The sequence below is a fragment of the Phoxinus phoxinus genome (genome assembly GCF_949152265.1).
Source record: "Phoxinus phoxinus genome assembly, chromosome: 10".
NCBI lineage: Eukaryota > Metazoa > Chordata > Actinopteri > Cypriniformes > Leuciscidae > Phoxinus > Phoxinus phoxinus.
The window spans coordinates 19,223,470-19,244,625 of NC_136885.1; the positions used below are offsets into that span (position 1 = coordinate 19,223,470).

General features: G+C 38.6%; 1 protein-coding gene across 2 annotated transcripts; it reads left to right on the forward strand.

Annotated features, from left to right (window-relative positions):
- Positions 1-3,534: 3,534 nt before the first annotated feature.
- Positions 3,535-21,136, forward strand: snx27b (sorting nexin 27b). 2 transcript variants are annotated; one of them, XM_079625588.1, is made up of 13 exons: positions 3,535-4,033; positions 7,153-7,384; positions 7,483-7,675; positions 7,792-7,856; positions 12,744-12,848; positions 12,929-13,007; positions 15,920-16,083; positions 16,171-16,260; positions 16,963-17,112; positions 17,258-17,386; positions 17,462-17,521; positions 17,600-17,662; positions 17,752-21,136. In XM_079625588.1, exons 1-13 carry the CDS (start codon positions 3,708-3,710, stop codon positions 17,794-17,796), a joined length of 1,701 nt encoding a protein of 566 aa, XP_079481714.1. In that variant the 5' UTR covers positions 3,535-3,707; the 3' UTR covers positions 17,797-21,136. The 2 variants fall into 2 exon arrangements, with proteins under 2 accessions (XP_079481714.1, XP_079481713.1); XM_079625587.1 differs by having other exon boundaries at positions 17,600-17,648.
- The last annotated feature ends 20 nt before the right edge of the window (positions 21,137-21,156 follow it).

Here is a 21,156-nt window from a genome sequence, read left to right on the forward strand (position 1 = left end):
AAAACGGCGGAATCTAAAGCTGTGGGCGAGGTAATGGGTGTATTAAATTATATGAAATAATCCCGAATAAAAGCACAAACACGGCAGAGATGGCAAGTTCAGCAGCTGGAATTTGCTGAAGTGAAGTGACTGCTAACCGGCTAGCATTTACATCAGCGGGAATCCGCCTGTCACTCAAAAGTGGACACACCCTTAATTTTGCAGAACTTTAAATATTAATCAACTACACGGGCGAGTTATAAAAAAATGCACCCCCCTCACAGTTGTTATGAAGGGCAAAGTTAGCTTTATAGACCAAAGCCACAGAGAGAACCAGGCTGTAAACATGTTTTGTTCTGCTGTAAAGTTGGGCATTTTAACATGCGGGGAGATACAGACCTGACTCTCTTCTGCAGCCAGCCTCAAGCGGCCAGTCGATGAATTGCCGTTTAATTCACTTCCGTGTTGGTTTCAAGAGAGAGACAGGGAGGTTGCCGCTTGGTTCGAACAAATTCCAGCTGCTGAACTTGCCATCTCTGCCGTGTTTGTGCTTTTATTCGGGATTATTACCTCGCCCACAGCTTTAGATTCCGCCGTTTTTCGTCGAGTGTCGTTCGAGAGAACAGCCAGCGCCATGGACGCGGGAACTAGGGGTGCTGCAGCACCCGCTTTGGCAAACTGTGATGACAATAAAATGATAGCTTATAAATATTTCTGGTTGTTGTTTCTGTTCCACGACATTTTGTATGTCACGTTTGGTGTGTGGGATGAAGAGATGGATCATTTTAGTTATTATTTAATTAAAAATTATTTAATTTATCTTCAGTGTGTAGTATTAGCCAATCAGATGTGCCTTGACGCGCCTACGCAGCACGCACACTCACGGGCCCACACACAAGTTGCGCAACTACTACGAGCAGGACAAGCTACTGTAGTTCCCGCCGGCGAACTTCCCGGTACCTTTCGTGTACCGAAATCATCGTAAGGTAGAGACACGGTGTCTTACATCTCTGCGTCTTTTTCCTGCCGCCATGCAGGCCCAGATTTATATAAAGGATCGTTAAGCGTTAAGAATGTCCCTCGGATAAGACAGATTTGCATAGTCTGTTACTTTGTGGCACTTAGGCCTTTTTTTGGCCGTTATGCGGTTTATGAACACTTAATCTACTTGTGGTTGTTTTAAAATAAACATTCCTGCGCGACAGAAATCCATGTCCGCGCGCGTCTGTGCATGTTTCCTAGCGACCGCACATCTGAGCACACCGAAACGCTATTGAGCTATGAAAACATGACGAAACAAAAGTTTGTACATAATACAAATAAACGTATTTTTATTCATTATTTGCTTCTATTGTATTCCAATTTGTTGGCCTTCAAACACCTTAAAATGCACATATGTAGGTCCGAGAAATCCAAAATTTCTCGGGGGAGCATGCCCCCGAACCCCCCTAAGCTGCCTAACGACCCACCCTGTTTTATAAACAAACGCCCCTGCCTGCAGAACTGTATAGCACGGGGAATAAACTACTGTCTTTGATTGTGTGTCAGTATCCCCACCCCGCCGCCGCCGCCACCACCCCCTGTCGAAAATGACTTCCCGCGCGCCTGGCCAGCGCTGTATTCCAGTCGTTCTCCTCTGTGAACATGCACTAATGGATGTGATGTCTGACAATTTCGTTGCTTTTTGGAGTTTTCAGATTTAAAAACGTCTATAGATATAAAGGCTACACTCGTTCTGCGGTGCTGTTGCTCTGGACCAGATTATAACATGCTTATGTACCGTCAGATGAAATCCTGCAGGTGTCTGTGTTTCTCCGTTCATGCAATAAATGCACATCCTTGAATGAGCGCGTATTTCTAGCGCATTTACTTTAACTTCATAGGTAGTATATCTATGTTTTGACCCATTTGAGAATTGCGATGCGGCCAAAATCAGAATTTAAAATCGACTGAATAATAAAGCTCTCTACGAACTTGACGAGCGATGCCGCGCTGACGGACCATAGACTGTAATAAAGAGTGACTGACATGTATGCACATAATCACGGTCACACACACTCTCAGAGTAGCCTAATATTGTAAAGTTACTGCATAATACATTTTCAACAAGCAGAATAACTTAGCTGCACAGAATCGCGATACACAGTCTCACTTGTAGCTATGTCTTTTAACTATTACAATATTTCGAAGGGCAAAAACAGGACCTTTTAATTGCCATTCAGATTTTAATCATCAACTGTCAGTGTCACTTTAGCGCGAGCCCGTGTGCAGTCGCAGACTTGGTATTGTGAGTAGCATATTGCATTAGCTCCCAAGCCTGCTAACTCCATAACGTCGCGCTAGGTGGGTGTGGTTTCAGATAGCCCGGCTCCTCAGCTCCGCCTCTTTGCCCATATTCTGTTATCCGGGAGTGACGAGCGGTGACGCGAGGCCAAGATGGCGACGGCCGGCTCCGCCCACTTTAGGCTTCAAAAATGCTCTTCAGAAACCTACGGGTGACGTCACGGACACTACGTCCATATTTTTTTACAGTCTATGGTTTGAAGTCGACTCGAATGTTCACCATAGACTGTAGATGTTCACGCGCACGCCCATACAAACGCGTCAAAGTCACGCAGCATCTACAAACATAGAACCTTACTTGAATAAAAATCTCCTTATTAAATCATACATTTAAAACTCATTTTGAAGTTCTGACCCCTTCATAGGTGCAAATTACCACTCCTGCACGTGATAGTGGGACAATTATGGCACTTTTATCATTTCTGATTTTTTTATTGTTGTTTTTACGATCACTGAAGCCCCATATTTCCTTTGAACACGTGCTTAAAATGCTCAAAGGCAGTATTTTTTTATACCACCAACACTTTGCTTTTGATATAGATACTAGGCCTAGACGCTAGATGGTGCTAAAAATAACGTCTTCTGCAGGGCACATCCTTGCTGCCTGAGTAACTTTGATGAAAAAGAAATTACAATTTGTAAATTACAAATGAATCAATGTAATAATTTTGGCCACTGTTTTGAGATAGAAAGAGAAATAATTATTGTGACATAAATGTATTAATTTGTGAGGTGACAGGAGAACGCTTAACAAATTGTGGGTGTCACGTTTTCTCACAGGACCTCAAATTTAAAACGCAGCTTTTAGTTAAACATAATTTTATAGCAAAATTCCAACATAAAAAGGGCGTGATCCAGTAACGGGTTATATTTACATAAATGTTTAATTTATCTGACCGTTATTAAAAAATGGATTAAAAGTGCAATTCATTGAAATAAAAATAAAAAATCGCATTAAAGGGCCGAAATTCTTTCAAAAAGTAACTGTTGGCAATACTTTTTTATTTCGTAAAGGAAAAGCACTGAATAAATTTGGTTTGGAATAAATTAGACTAATTGGAAATTTGACTAATTGACTAATTTAATAAAAAATGATTATATTATTATAAGAATATAATCTATATGAAATATATAGTATTAATAGAACTGGAATCTATGCAAAACATGCAGTGAAATTAAACTACATATCCCATGGTGCACTGCTTTGTTGTTACGTGACATAAGTAACTTTCAAGGCACGCAAATGCAGCAGTGTCCCGTGATGGGGGCGGTTTGGCGTCAGTCTTTCCCGTCTGGAGTCTGACGCACTCCGCCAGCCAATAATAAGCTCATGTAGCACTTCGGCGCCCGTACCCGCTGTGGAGGCAGGATTTCTTCAAATAAAGATGGCAGATGTTGTCGAAGGAGATGGTACTCGCTCCGCTGCCCCTTCCACGCTTCACTCGGCGGCTCGTAACGGCTCCGGCATGAGCTCGGCGACTTGCGCCGGCGGCCTCGTCGCGACCACGGTCACCTCCGGGCCTCAGCTGGTCCGCATCGTCAAGTCGGATTCGGGCTACGGCTTTAACGTCCGCGGTCAAGTGAGCGAAGGAGGGCAGCTGAGAAGCATCAACGGCGAACTTTACGCCCCGCTGCAGCACGTCAGCGCCGTGTTACCGGGCGGTGCGGCAGATCGAGCTGGAATCTCAAAGGGGGACCGTATTCTTGAAGTGTAAGTTTATATATAAATAATCTGTGGACGCGCGCGAGCAGCCGCTTAACCGCGCTGTCCACCGCCAGTGCCGCCCCTTATTAGACTGAAAGGGACCTAACGTTAATTCGGTTTGAAAAAATAACAGCGGCGAAAGGCAGCAGTGTTTTTGAGACACTTAAAGGCTTCCGATAAGAGAAATCACGCTGTAATCCAGTACAACTGCTAACCTGGCTAATAAGTGGGTTGAAGTATATTGGATTGAGTAGCTGAAAGTTAGCCAGCCATGTCACTGCAGTACTACATATCATCTGTGAAGTCTCGAAATATACAGTATATTCAAAATGTATAACACTTATATGGCATACAAATCCAACAGTGCTTCCCTCAAAACATATCTGTCCACTTGATTACAGTTAGGTGAAGGATTTCATATTCTAAACACATCAGAGCTTGTCATTCAAACATCTAGCATTCACAATCATCCCATATCGTTTAAGTTTTTAGCAAACATTGTTATTATTAACCTGACTTTATTAACTAATTTCAAGGCCACCTAATTGCATACAGTCACAGAACTGGCTTTGTTTGTTTTCACAAATGCAGGCCCCCATTATTCATTATGTCATCATTCACTGACCCTCATGCTTTCCCAAACCTTTATGACTTTTTCATAGACCAGAACGACAGCTTGACTTTCATTTACTGTATGGAAATAAAGATGAATTAAAAAAGTGAATGGAGGCTGTCTTATGTTACGTTCCTCTGAAGAAAATAACTCATCCAGGTTTGGAACAACATGAGGGTGAGTAAATGATCATCCTTTTAATTTCCGGCCAAACCATCCCTTTAACGTGTCTTTGTACACAATATCTCTGCCTGTCATATGCATCGGTGTATGTCTCTGCGTGAATGGCTGCTTCATTTCCACCAGATAAAGGAGGTTTGTGTTTGGACGCGTTTGTCTTCATTGCAGATTCAGGTCACATACAGCACCATGAACAGACAAGCTCTCTCATTCCTTCTCATCTTGACTGCGCACTGTTCTGAGCAATACTGGGTCAAAATCGAAATGAATCTCAGCGGACAATTGGGCGAACAATAGCTTTTATTCGCACACTCCTCAGTGATCGGCACATACTTTTTATAACCGTGGTGATCTAAAACATTTGCAGCATGATTATGTAACTGCAGACTTGTTGTCTGTGGACTACATTAGAGGATGTCTGTTAGGAGGAATATGTCTGGGTTGTTTTTTGTTGCGATTTATTATTTGTTCATGGTATTGTGTCTAATCTGCACTGGAGCGGTTCCGGATGCATGTTAATATTCACAGGGCACCTCATTGATGCTGGCATAGGTTGCCATGGTGACGAGTGGTTTCCGTGGCGTTGAAGGTGACAGAGCTCAGCATCAGCATCAGCCAGTGTAAACTTAAGACAGAGAGGGAGGCAAAACATTCTCATCTATCTTATAAACTCCACCTCCTTTTGTACTGTTCGCGAATGTTTTAATATTACACCTGACGTTCTATGTGCAGTAGAAACAAAACGCAAAGTTTTGCAAAGCACCCTCAGAGACATGCACCCCAAATCGATAGGAATGGATACATTACATATACATTTTCTTCATTTGAATAATCCCGACATCTATTCGTAAACTCCAAATAGAAAATGTTTACACTATGCCTATTTTTAGTGGCTGCATTAAAACGTGTACAAATCTGCTCGCCCTGCATTCCACTGAAATAATTAACTTAACTGCATAATTTGAGCCTTATTATATTAATAGTTTTGTAATATATGTAGTTGTGAATGTGAGTTTGCATTCTCTATGTGAAAAAAAAAGAAGACTGTGTACTTCAAAATAATGGCGAGACATGATTTACGTATTTTCTTTCCTGATTCACAAACAAATGACTATGAGCCGGTACGTTTTGATGTAACCAAAAAGGTTTAACATTACAAATATGTCTTGATTCTCGGAACGAATGACTCTGAGCCAGTTCTTTTAATGAACAGGTCAAAAAGACAAGTTGCCGGGTTTTGATCATTTTGTAACTTTGGCCAAAATATGTCCGTTGTCCATAGCATAGTGGTGTATGAAACAGAAGTCACTTTCAAACCAAGCAGCTTTCTGTTGGTCGTCATGATGAATTTACGTTACCAACTTGTGAACATTTCGTGGAGATTTTTTTTTTTTTCGTCCTCATGCAAAATTCCAGATCCCATGGATTCCTATATTGAAACAACTGAATTTGTGAAGATTCATTGAACATCTTCTGCAATGTGACTGCACCTTTAGCGGAGAGAGAGGAAAAAAAACCCCTCAAATATGCCCCAATTGAATCAGAATCAATTCAAGAACTTTGTATAATTAGTTTGTAAATCTGTATCAATACCCAGACCTTTAAATTGCTCAATCTTCTGTGCTCCCCAGTTACCATGTTATGAACGTCTAAAAGAATGTCATGTCAAACATATAATGGAGGGCTCAGCTTTCAGAAAGTGAACTGGGCGGTCTGGAAGCAGGTTAACGTACTCTCTTGTATTTGATACAGCATGGGTTCTCAATTCTGGCCCTCAAAGTCCACTTAGTTTTGATCCCTCTTGATATTTCCTGCCTGTAGCTTTTTAGTAATCTTGAAGATCTCAATTAGCTTGTTCAGGTGTGTTTGAGTTGGAGCTAAACTCTGCTAGAAAGTGGACCTCGAGGGCCAGAGTTGAGAACCCTCATGATTGTGTCATAAAGAGAGAGATGGTGTCTACGTTAACCAGCTAGATTGGTCAAATTGAGATGTTTGGTTTTCTTGCTGGCAAGGCATAAACTAACTTTCAGTGGCATCACAGCACTGGTTTGAAAGGAGCAAAAAAAACGTTCCGTCAACTGAACCAAAACTCTCACACCCTTATTGTTGAGTCCTGTAAAGATTAGACCATAAAATAGGAGCTCCAGGAACTCCACATAAGTAGTAATTCAGGATTAAGAGATATCTGATCTGACCTTAACCTTCTAAAAGGTCCTGGTAAGGCAAGATTTAAAGCATTAACCATTTAACGTCACGTTGGTATAAGGTATTGGCTGAAAGTACAAGCTTAAATCTGTAACCAGATCCTTCTCTCTTCTTTTTCGATTTGCAGAAATGGGGTGAATGTGGAAGGGGCCACTCATAAGCAGGTGGTAGATCTCATCCGAGCAGGAGAGAAAGAGTTGGTCTTGGCCATCCTGTCGGTTCCTCAGCCAGAGACGGACAGTCTTGATCCCGGGGACGATGGCTCTTCGCAGTCCTGCTATGACTACAGTGACAAGCAGGCCGTGCCCATCTCAGTGCCCACCTACAAACATGTGGAGCAGAACGGGGAGAAGTTTGTTGTGAGTGTTTTATCCTCTGTCCCTGCTGACGCATGTCTGGTATTTTTCCCCCTGATGATTTCAGTATTATTTAAAAAAGGATTGTGTGTGTGTGTCAGGTCTACAACGTGTACATGGCAGGCAGGCAGTTGTGCTCAAAGCGCTATCGAGAGTTTGCCATCTTGCATCAGAATCTGAAGAGGGAATTTGCTAACTTTGCATTTCCCAAGCTGCCAGGGAAATGGCCTTTCTCCCTGTCTGAGCAGCAGTTAGATGCTCGCAGACGAGGGCTGGAGGAATACTTGGAGAAAGGTAATAGGGAACGATACAGGAAGGAGACGTGAGATGAAAATCTAGAAAATAACTGTTTACAGATGTTTCCAACATTCTTTCTGTGTTTCTCTGCCGTTCCCTCTTCATCTCACCAGTATGTTCTGTTCGGGTAATCGGGGAGAGCGACGTCATGCAGGAGTTTTTGTCGGAGTCTGATGAGGTAAGGCATTGTCTATATTAAGGCTGTCACAGTATCAGATCACAGTAATGACTAATGATATTATTGCAATCGAGTTTGTAACTTCAACTGTATAAAAGCATACAAAAACAACGTACTGTTGATTGGCACTTTATGCAGACTGGGGTGTATCTTGTGTATAAAAGGCAAACAGTGCCTTTCCTTCTGATATCATTTATCCAAAGTTTGCCCTTAGGGTCATCCGATCTTAAGAAAAGTAGGAGGAAGGATAGCTTAGAGGTGGATTTGTGTGATTACAGTCATTCAATGGGTGATTGCAAACGGAAAAGGGAAGTATCTGTGTGTAGGGCTGCGTATCGTTCAAAAGTTTTCTATACCGATACCATGACTTCGATACCGGTTCCTGAACAATACTTTTTTCGATATCAATTTTATAAACAGAAAATGTTATAGCAGAGGCTGTGACATTAATGTGAAGAGGGGGAACAAAACAAAAAAGCTAAACTGGCAGCCAACCTTAAGGATAAGCATAAGCACACTTTACAAGATACCTAGTTTAGTTTAGTTTTTTTTTTGCAGGATGGTTAAATAAAATTTTACTAATCAAATAATTATTAATTGAAATCATTAAACTTGTTCTATTTAACAGCAATTTATTAACAGTTTACACAATTTTTTTTAAATGTATTTTTAACCAGTTCTGTGCTTCCTCGTTTATTTTGTCTATATTCCATTAAAATGGTTTAATCAAAAACATGTCTAATTAATTGAATTAATAAAAACAGCTTAATTTATTAATTTGTAAACAATAATAGGGCCCTATGAAAATGTGTGTGTATTTTAATTTATCTGGTAATCAAATGAAGACATAAAACATTAAATTATCTTTTAATCAAATGCAAGTGCACACACCCTTCAAGTTTTTAACAAAAAAGTGCTACACAACAGAGGTTTACTGTTAAAATTATAACATGGAAGATAATTTGTTTTAATAATAATTGTATTATTATTATTAGTAGTAGTAGTTTTACATTAAGATGTACATTATACTGTAGAAGAGATATATATTTCTATCGAAGTTTCTTTAAGTTAAGTGACTGGTTGCCGTGTAGACCTTCTTCTGTGATGTGGTGATAGTTACTCTTAAATGATATGTTGTCAAAGTGAGAATATTAAACTGCAAAAGGACTATTTATATTTGAATCCTGCATGTTCTATGTGTTTCTATGTCAATGAATGGCGCAGACACGCTGTTCTGTTTACTACACAGCCCGCATGACGCACCATTTGCACCATTCGTTGCATCGCATGCTGTTACCATCAAGCTGGTGCAAACTAGTGTTTTTCCTTGATGTCTCGCCACAGCCAATCACCAGCACTTGATTTGTGCACATCATAATTGCTGCATGTTTATTGTTTCACTGACGTTGACTAGATTAACTCCTCAGGTGTCGAAATTTGGTACCAAACGACAAGGCATTTTATTGATACTCTGGCATCGAGGCAATTCGGCTGGTGCCTAAAAAGTATCAAACTCGATACCCAACCCTATCTGTGTACCATGGGGAATGTCTGGTGCCATTCATCCTCAGTAATCACATGAGCATTCTGTCTGGACATGCACAGTTTGTCTTCTGGGGCAGGGAGGCCAGGCCTGGTTTTAAGCATCTTATGATTATTAAAATGTTTCTTGCCCTGCTTTATTCTATTCCATTTATTCCCTATTTTTGCTATTTCACGCGCAACAGACTGCAGTGATGTATTTTTGTAGGTCAACCCTGAAGTTAGCATCACCCTGGTTCCCTCGACAAAAATGGCTTTTGGATTATTGTGAACTTCACAAATGAACTCAAAGTTTGAGTAAGAATATTTTGCAACTGCAAGGCATGTTTTTCCCCCAAAACTAGTTCAGTGCAAATCCCACCCCACAGCCAATTTCATTGGGTAGCTTAGGGTTTAGTATTTGTTGTAGCATTGCGTAGTCATCAGGACTGTGATTGATGTGACCAAATAAATCTTTAGAATCAGCTGAGGGGTGGAGTTTGTGCTGAAATGGTTTGGGGGGAAAACATAATTGTCCTGCTCAGTGTTCGAATAGTCCCATTTAGCCACTTGTTAATACCCGCCTTTTTCAAGACAAGTAAAAGCTTTTTAATAATCATAAGGGGGTATTACTAATCGATTTTATCTTGTACAACCCCATTTCCAGAAAAGTTGGGACATTTTTGTAAAATGCAATAAAATCAAGAATCTGTGATTTGTTCTTGCACCTTTATTTAACTGACAAATGTACAAAAAAAATATTTCCTATCTTTTCACTCACCAACTTAATTTTATTTTGTAAATATAAACAATTTTTGATGGCTGCAACACATCACCTTTGTCTTGAATTGAGGATACTAATTGTTGCAGTTTTGCAAGTGTAATCTTTGCCCAATCTCGTCTGATACAAGACAGCTGCTCAACAGTCTGTGGTCATCGTTGTTGTCTGATTCTCCTTTTCATGATGGGTCATACATTTTCAATAGAGACCAATCTGGACTGCAGGCATATCCCTTCTATGGTGCAGAGTGTCTAAAAACCACTCAGTTTTAGCATGTGCAGAATGAGGCCTGGCATTGTCTTGCTTCCCAGGAGAGATGTCATCTTGATGACAGTTTGTCTCTGTAATCCAAATGTATGCCTCCATGTCAGTGGTGGTACCTACACACAAATGCAAGTTACCCACACCGCTTACACTGATTCACCCCAGTGAATCTGGTTGGTCCCTTTCGTCTTCGACTGAGAACGCGATGTCCATTTTTTCTAAAACGAGCTGAAACGTGAACTCATCTGACCACAGCACACATTTTCATTGTCCTCTAGTGTCTAGAGTAGACCATCTGAGATGAGCTCGTGCCAGAGAACTCGCCAGCATCTCCATTCTCCACATAGAATAGATGTATTGCTTTCTCCTTGCTTTCCACTCTTCAAGTGGCATTCCATGATTCAGCGTCAGACTGTTCAGTGAAAACGGTTTTCCAAAATATTCCCGAGCCAATGTGGCTGAATTGAACACAGTTGCATGATGGTTTCTTGTGCAATGCCGTCTGAGGGCTCAAACGTCACGCACATTCAAGAGGTCTCCTGCCTTGCAATGTAATCTTTTCACATTATATGGAAGATGGTGAAAGACATAAATTCCTCATAAATTCAATCAAAAGTGTTGCCATCAATATAAAAAAAATGATTATATTTACAAAATACAATTATGTTGTTCAGTGAAAAAATGGAATCATGGACGATGGCCACTGATCAACAAAGACAAAGTGTGATAGATAAGTTAGCAAGGAAAACATGCCTTTGTTAACACATGTTCTGACTCTCAAAAAGGACAAACTGGTAGAGAGGATCACATACATCACAATGCATTCAACTACAGACTATTCAACTCCAATTCATTTTTCTGTTGGTTGCTATCAATTTTTATTTGATATTGATTGTAGTGCATGTCCTTACCCAGTCTCCACAAATATAAAAAATAATGTTTTTTCAAAATTGTTTGGCTATCATATAGCTAGTCTAGTGGTGTAGGCCTACTATCCATCTTTAATAATATAATCCATTAGTGTGTGAATATTACCAAAATCTTATTAGCATTCCACAGCTAAACAAATACTTGCATAATGTAAGTAAAACGTTCCCAAATAATTAAGTAAACAGTCAGTAATAAAATAAGAACAATAGGACAAATGAATCAACTTAAAGCACCATTTGTATCTGTTTCTTTATGTTGTAAGTACTGTGTTTTTTTTTCTATCTTCTGTCATTGTTGTTCAGCACTAACGACACAGACAGCAGAGGGTATATTAGGTTTCTGTCACTTTAAGACCTGCAATGTGCAGATGCAATACTGACCAAACAGCACCCACCCCCACCCAACTTTTTTTCCACTAATTACTGCTATAATTATGTGTGTACTTGACCATTCAAGCGCAAAGAGTCTAGAAAGAGAACACAATTCAGTACTCGCGTGGAAAGGTTCGCTTTGTTGTTTCACACAGACCACGCACTGACATAACGCACACATCTGTATCCTCCTCAAAATAGTGCATTACAACTTGATTTAAATTAGGTATAATTCAAATAGATAATTATAATTTATTGTTTGTGAGACCTTTTCATTTTTGCTATTTATTTTCTAATGAAATGGTGAATTATGCAAGCTCGCAAAAAAATGCGACAGTTGATTTTGCGTTGTATTCAGCGAACATGGAATCGCAAAAAACTGGGGCTGGTTAGAAACAAGAAAAGTAATAATGTAAATGAATTTGTAATAAAGTATAAAGCATAAAGAGCACTTTTACTTCCTGTAATAAAAAAATGAATAGCTTTAACAGAAGTATAAGAATATCTTGAGGGGCCTTCAAATATTGGTTTTGACAGTGGGGGGGGCCTTGCAGTCAAAAATGTTAAGAACCACTGCCTTAAATTGATCCTTCTCCCCTTAGTTTTCTCGCACCTTCTGTCGTTCATATGAGTGGCATGATTGACATGACAGCAACTCTACATTTATAATACCAAAACATTATCAAGTCAGCTACAGGCAATAATAGAACATTGTTGTTGTTGTTTTTTGAGAGAGAGATAAAGAGAAAGAAAAAGTCTTCATGAACAGTCCGCTCAGGGCTTAAAATGACCTGTATGTCTTTTCAAAACAGATGGATATTGTCTTATATCGGTTTAATTTGTTGAGGAATTTTGAATTTCCTTTTTGAAATTTGAAAATGTGGCAGTTCCATTGCTCGGCTGTGAATGTGATTATGTACCTTGTCAGGGTATTTCTCAGGCACACGATGGACAAGCAGCCTGCAGCGCTGCTCTATCTTTTTGGACTGTATTTTTAGGTCCCTCTCTCATTTCTCCTAGAACTATAATGGTGTTTCTGATGTGGAGCTAAGGATAGCAATGCCAGACAAAACTACAGTTACTGTCCGGGTGCGAAAGAATTGCACAACAGACCAGGTCTACCAGGTAATGTTTTTAACTCATTTGAGTTTATATTTAGTTTCTAAATCCACACATTTAATTAATGCTCACTCTTTTCCCCCCAGGCTGTAGTAACGAAGATTGGGATGGACAGCATTACTGCAAGTTATTTTGCTCTGTTTGAAGTCATTAATCACTCCTTTGGTGAGAGCTCTTCAAAATTTTTCCTGTATGGCAATGTTATGCGTGTTAAGTATTACTAGTAACTAAGGGTGTAATCGTCCCGTTTTTTATTTATTTTGGGGGTGGCCCCCCCTTGTTGAGATTGCGTTCCAGTTTAAATTTGTTTTCGGGGGTGGGGGGGAACGCCTATTACCATATCTGAATTTCAGCTCCAAAGGCTTCCTCAGCACTTGATACACAATGATACGAACAGTAACAAAGGCGTCGGGTTTTTCGTACCAATTCTTGAGTCCTCATCCTTTTGAAGTGCATTTTTCATCCCTGAAAACAGTTACTCCTTGACATGAACAACACTAACTAGGGATGTCAACGATTAATCGACGATCGATTAATTGTCGATAATACATTTAATCGATACAACTTCTCGATCATCGATTAAGCAGGTTCATGCGCGTGCGTGCTGCTCAACCGCGAAACAAAGTGAGTGCGTTTTGTTTGGGACCATTTTACACCTTCATTATGACTAAGTTTGTGTGTATATCTGATTTATCTTATATTGGATGCATCCCTTGAATGAACGCTGTAGTGCACGTGATCAGTTTCAGCGCGCGCGGCTCAAACGGCACTGCACGACTAATGAGTATTGGGAGGACTGTCATATTACATAACATTAAAAAGAGAACAATATTGTAATAAAACATTGTGCATTTTTTTGTTTAGTTGCCGTGTCGCGTTGCTCCAGGAAGAGCGTGTCCACAACATGATCATTCTGAATGAATGGCACGTAACTTAGTTCAAGTTCACTTGTGCATTCGCGTCATTTTCTGCAGAAATAATTTGTAATATTATGTTTATTTTGAATATATCTGATGAATCTCATATAGGATGCGTTTCTTTGAGTTAAATAACGCGCTAGGGTGTTCTAGTTTAACGGTAGCCTTCGTTCAGCGCGCGCAGCTCAAACAGAAATGCACGACTAATAATAACGATGAATAATTTGGGACTGACATATTACATAACATGAGAACACTATTGTATTAAATGGTTGTGAATGCATTGGGTTTAGTTGCCGTCTTCAGTGCGTTGTTCAGGGAGAGCTCGTCCACATTCACACATTCTGCATCTGAGGCATCTTCAACTGTGTTTGAGGGCAGGTCAAAGTAGACGTTGTTCGCAGACAGGCAGTTGAAGATCATAGGCTGGTATTATGCAAATTTATTACATTGTTACATAGGTATGTAACAGGAAGTGAGACTGGAATTACTGACGACTCGTTTCGGCAGCTCCGAATCGATTATTTATTTTAGGAGACAATAACTTTATTTGTTGTGCACTTTGATCTTTAAAACTTTGCAGACCGTTTACATTCACAGACAGCTATAGTACACACTGCATACAAGGTAATATTCAAGTATTTCAGTAAAGCAAATCACTTAAAATGATGCATTTGTGAATCAAAATAAATCAGCATTTGTTTGCTCTCCTCAAGTTAAATCAAGTGTACTCAAGTTAACGAACATCCCGACGTCCACGCTGATGGAGCGCCGGTTAGACAAATATGTAAATATGTGCTACATGCTTTCCTTTCAATAACAAAATAAACATACAACAAAAATAGATGAGAAAACAGCAGTTAAGAAATCATCTGATCATAGTGATGTGGATGTTTGCACATCACATTTATTTATAGTCGGCTACTTTATAAAATATTGCTTTAAAGCCACAAATTTAACTGTTATCTATAGGCCTACTGTAATTAAGACATTTGTTCAAGAAATTCATTACAACCAACAAATGTAATGTCAGAGCGGGATTTGAGAGAACGTCGCTTTACCGGTGAGCAGTACTTGAGTGGAGCATTCGCTTGCGCGTGAGTGATTAAGCAGAGCGCACTGGCATAGAGCAGAATAGTTCATTGGTACACAGATTTGTTGTTTCTTTTTCTTCTCTGTGAATGTACAACAATTCACTGATGCAGAATTACAATAATTATGCTGCTCTTGAAAATGGACGCTTTGCAATTCATTCACATTTAATATTCATATTTTTAGATGCGCCCTAGGATATGAGATGAAATGCAATCACACTGTTTCTGTCATTACTTGAAGTTACTTGTTAATTTTTGTATATTTTCATATAATTTTCATAAAACTAGGAATTTAATGGAAACCAATTTCACAGATTAAGAAATAAATTTTTACTTTTGTACAAAATTTTTACTTTGTATCTCACAATTGTGACCTAATTTCGCAGAATGTAAATGTATTTCTTTTAAACCTTATTAATTACCTTTTTTTTTAAATTGTAATCAAATACACTTGTCAACATCACATACACATATGTATCTGTATGTATGGTGTTTGTTAGCTCATGGCTCTTGAATTATACAAGCCTCTTTGTTTACTAATCTTCTTATCCAGTCACTTAATGAAGCCAAACTGTGTTCGGCCAGTATGTGTGGTTTTCCCGTGTGTGATTCATGCTAAAATATCTTCAAAACCCCATCCACATTTTATGATTTGATGTGTTTTAAAATTGCTGTACTTGAATCTTTAATTGCTCCCAAAATATCCAAACAGTTAGTTAGTATGTATAGGACAGTTTGTAGGTGCTTTGTATTTGGTGTTGTACTTAATACATGGTTTCATAGAGCAGCTTTGCACATGTTTGACCAGCATGTCTCAACTCATCTGTTTAACTAGCAGGGTCTTGTGTTCAAATCAAGCTCAATGTTTATTGATTAGTTTTATATAACTTGCATACCTCAATGTATAATATTATGATATAAAGTAATATATAATGATAAATGAAATGTATAATAAAGTCCTTCTATTATTTTCTAAATGCTCTGACTCATCATTTTTCACACTTTCTCTCTGTCCTGGTTTCTTACTGCTTACATACCTCTATATTTTTGTCTCTCGATCTCTCAGCACGCAAGCTGGCGCCTAATGAGTTTCCACACAAGCTGTATGTGCAGAACTACACATCTGCCATCCCAGGCACCTGCCTCACACTCCGCAAGTGGCTCTTCACCACAGAGGAAGAGATTCTTCTCAATGACAACGAGCTGGCTATCAACTATTGCTTCCATCAGGTCGGTGTGTGTGTTTTCAAGAAAATGTGTGTTTGTGGCTATGCGTTTTCAGTGTGTACTGGTGTTTACTTGTTTCCTCTCTCTCAGGCTCTGGATGATGTGAAAAAGGGATTTATCAAAGTGGGAGAGACATCCTACCAGCTCCAAAAGCTCACTGAACAGAGGAAAATGACCATGGTCAGTCTCCAAACAATTCACAGTTATTCAAATGAGTCGAGGTCTGGAGGTTAAAGGGAGCGTTCATCCAAAAATGAAACGTGTGTGTGCTGTTATGTTTTCTGTGGAAGGCAAAAAAAAAGTTTTGAATCTTTAAATCCTTCTTGAATCCAAATATCGCACCTATAGCATAAGTTTAATATCATTTGATTTGATAGTGAAAGATAACTTATGGATTCAGAAGATTTTTTGAAATTTTTTGAAAAAAAAATAAGTGTATGGGTTTGGAACAACATTAGAAGTATATGACTGATTTTTTAAATAGGATTTCATTGATTTTTGTAATTTTTGTCTATTATGTTTAGACGATCATCTTGGTCAAGTTAATCTTTAATAGCTGTAATAATTTAATAACGCTGTTAAATGTAAGATTTCCAGATCTATAAAACTTATATTTTTTTATATTTAGACAATGTAGTGTATAACTGTAATACTGCCCAGGAAGTAATGTGAATGTACACATCTGTGCAAAAGTTTGGGGTCAGTAATTTTTTTTTTTTTTTTTTTTTTTTTTTTTAGTGGCCATAAAGACATTTAAAATATTACTAAGGATTTCTAATTCAAATAATTGCTGTATCATTAATATCAGTACATCCCTAATTGAAAAGTGAAGTGATTGTGAAAAAATGAATCTTAATCTTCCTGTACCGTCTTCCTCTGTAGTATTTAGGTATTCTGAGGACATGTGAAGGTTACAATGAGATCACTTTCCCGCACTGCTCCTGTGACTCGCGTAGGAAAGGTCACGTCGTCACAGCGATAAGCATCCGCCACTTTAAACTCCATGCGTGCACAGAGGATGGCACTCTAGAGGTGAATGTGTTTGCTTTGAAGGAGTGAAATGTTGCTTGCTAGGTGTCATCATTTAATTGTAGTGCGTGTTGTGGATACCACTCAGAAACGTACGTTTGTGAGTAAGAAAAAACAGTTCAGCTTTTTAATGATTTGCCCTTTACAGAATCAGGTGATAGCGTTCGAATGGTCCGAGATGCAGAGATGGGACACGGATGAAGAGGGAATGGCTTTCTGTTTCGAGTACGCGCGAGGGGAGAAGAAACCTCGCTGGGTTAAAATCTTTACTCCTTATGTGAGTCTCGTCTGTCCATGTGATCTTGCAACTTGCATTTATTCTTGTGCACTCAAGATGCCTTTTCTTTTCCAGTTCAACTACATGCATGAGTGCTTTGAGAGAGTCTTCTGTGAGCTCAAATGGAGAAAAGAGGTGGGCACTTATATTCTAATTGAGTGTTTGCTTGTCTTTTGCTCTGTGTTATTATAAAATGTATATATTTTTTTTCAGGTTGAAGAGGAGGCCACGGACAAGGACAATAAAAACTGCAGTACAGATGGTATGTGCGGTAAGGTAAGGCTCTGCCTGCCTCCATGTTGAATTGTGGACATTGATGTCCATCGATAATGTGTGCTCTTCTGAAGCTTGTCTATCTTTGACAGAATATCTTCCAGCTGTTGAGACACAGAAGGGATGGAGGCACATGAATGAAGAGATCATCTCCTCTTGAATTCTCGAAGACATGCACACGTACACTAAAAGCTGCATACAGTGACTCAGAAAACATTTCAAACCAGTCCCATATGCTTACATGCACTCCACCACTGATACACACATACTGAAATACCAAGATATGAAGCGGGAAATGACACAATCACAGTGCAATGATGAAAATAAGAAACTACAAGAGACTTTTAAAGACTTACGTCGTCATTTCATTTCATTGGACTGGACAGAATTACGTTGGACGTACTGGAGTTGACCGCCAGCTCAGGACAGAAGAGACGACACTCAAAGACTGTAATGCTCCAGGAGACAGACGTGGTCATTGACATGGCACCAGCATTGTGACTAATTCATGTCATGTGACTGGTCACAAGACGAGGTCTTCAGATGCTGACAACTGAGAGACTGAACTGTGCTTCTGGGGAGTGTGTCGATGTAAAGACATGGAAACGTCTGCGAACTGACTAATGTATCATCCTGACACTAACACATGCACCTGTGAGGGCAGAGATGCTCTCTCAGAATGTGACAATTTAAAGGTACACTATGTAACTTTTAGCGCTCTAGCGGTTAATAAACAAAACTACGTGAGTCTTGCGGAAGAACATTGTGGCCGGAGTTTGTCTATACAGGTCACGCAGGTAATGGGATCCTGCTCGGTCTAAAATAGTCCGAATATAAGTGCTTATTATAGGCGGAACGAAGTGATTCAGGATAAGACAACAACACGGTTTGGAAGATGGGTTCATGATGTACTCGCTCATTATATACATTTTGAAAACCAAAAAGTTACATAGTGCACCTTTAAACAAAAAAAGAATATAAAACATGACATTTTCCACTTGGACAATCAGAGTGAGAGAGGGAAAGAGAAAGAGGAAAAAAAGGCTTTTCGAGCGAGTAGAAACGAGGACTAGAGAGACAGATCAATACTTTCCATGCTTTTCCACGTTACTTTGTCTCTTACCTCACTATTGCCACTGTGTTGGTAGTAGGTTTGTACAGATTGTCAGCCCTTTAGCTGAATTGAGGTTTTTAATTTAATCGTTTTTTTGTGCTCTCATCTGTCTTTTATTCTTCAAAGCAGTATTTGGTTGCATTAGCTATCGCCAGGCCCAGATGGAATTTCTGTGCAGATTTTAATGGAATTTTCTCCTGGTAAAATGTGTTAAATGGGTCAATGACGTGACACTCCTTTTAAATCTATTATTTATTCAAATCAAAATGTTAAAAATGTGATTCATATATAAAGATATTAAATACACATCTTTTAAAAGTTTAATTTATTTATTTGTTATTTATTTTATTTTTGGGTGGGGGGGGTTCTGGATTTAAAGTCATGTGGTGTAACTCCCCCCTCCCCCCCAAAAAACATGATGATGATGATGGTAAAAAACAATACTTTTTTAAAAATGTAAAGACATTTAAAGTTTTAAATGAGTGGTTCTCAACTTTTTTGACTTGCCTTACACAATTTTCAAAGGCCCCTCATATTTGCTATATTTTTACTGATATATTTTGCTATAATTACAAAGCCCATGTTTTGTTTTCAAACTTTTTTGTCAAAACTGGGTGTGTCCATATATTAAATAAATTAACCAGAATAATTTATGATTCCAGAATTTTCAAAAACAAACATGTTCAAAAAAACAATAATGTTGTTGGATTTTTTTTGGGTCTGTGTTTTATTTTATTATTTTATTTCAATTAAGTTATTTTAATAGGATTTTTTTTTCTTCTTTTTCTCATGGACACTCTTGCATGTCATTGACCTAAACACATTACATTAATAAGTGAACAATCAAGGGCTGAAAAACTTGTGAATTATGAGTGCTGTAAATCTGCAGAGAGTCTGTGTGGATCTGGCCATCAATCTTGAACACCTGCTGCACACAAATCATCTGTAACATAGCTTTGTGGGTGTTCACTCAGCTCATATATAACTTCAGTTTAAAAGTATTAACAGTGTTATAAATGTGAAGCACTGAATTGGAAAGCCAATAGTGTCAATCGTGAATATTGAGCTGCTTGTTTTATGAGCTTTAGGCTGTCATGCCTTCATCCAGCAGTAGGTGGCTCTGACCGCACAGGAAGCCGTCTGCATCAAACCATGCGTGAGTGTGTGAGCATTTCTTTCTTTTCTTTTTTTCCCCTTACCCTCCCGCCCCAATTTTACTTATTGTAGCGCAGGCGCATACAAATCTGTCGGACCACACCAGTCGGGACATGTTTTGCACTTTTTAAATAACGTGTGATGTGTGTTAGCATTGTTCCTTTGAATTTTTCATCACATTCATTGACTTTAAAGGAATATTCCTGGTTCAATACAAATTAATCTCAATCGCCACAATGTTGATTACCATGAAAAGTAATTTAAAATAAAAATCTGGGTTACAATGAGGCACTTATGATTGAAACGAATGGGGCCAATCTGGAAAAGTAAAATACTGACTTTTAATACAGTCACAAGGCATAATGTGTATTAACACTTTTTGTGTGTGAGAGAGAGAAATTGTTTGTTTTCTGTGTAATGTTATATACAACTTTATAGTTTCATGGCTATGACAACCTCTAAACAGTTCAAATAATACACAAGTTTTACCAGAAGAATTAATGTTTTGTAAGCTTCATATTTCTGCTTTTAAATCCTCTAAATATTGGCCCCACCATATCCTTGATTGGAGCTTTTTTATTTTATTTTTTACTAAAGAGGTGAATCAAAATGAATTGGTATTCAACCAAGAATATTCCTTTAATAGACAAATTGAGTAAGCAACGACTTTGAACAGAACCATTAGTGGATTTATGTTGTGTTGGATTACTACAGCTGTCTTAGTTATGCTGGTTATGGGATTTCACAGATTCACACAGAGCCTTTGTGCAAGCATACGGAACAAATCTCTCTTCTTTCTTGTCAGCTGGCTTGTTATAGATTTAAGATGAGACTTTTAGCTTCGTCTCTCCCCTCTCTCATTCTTTACTCTTTCATTCTCTTCGTTTGTTTGCTCTGGTTGTTTTTCTCTATTGGTTAAAACTTTAATTTATTTGAATATGGAATTCAAACTCAAATATCTCTGTACAGTATTTTCAGCACTGAGAGTTTTTGGGTAATCTTTTCAAAAAATTGGGCACAAAGTGACTAGTATAAACCGAAAGAAGCAATGTAGGACACACTGCAAATAAAACAAAACAAACAATATGGAGGAGGTTTTGAAATCGAAATCTCAAGTTGACATGAATTAATGTAAAAGCAAAATGTTTGGTCATATAGCATTATAATAAAATGTAACATATTCTTTTAAATAAATTGATTTAATTGACCCAAAGCTTCTGTTTGTGTG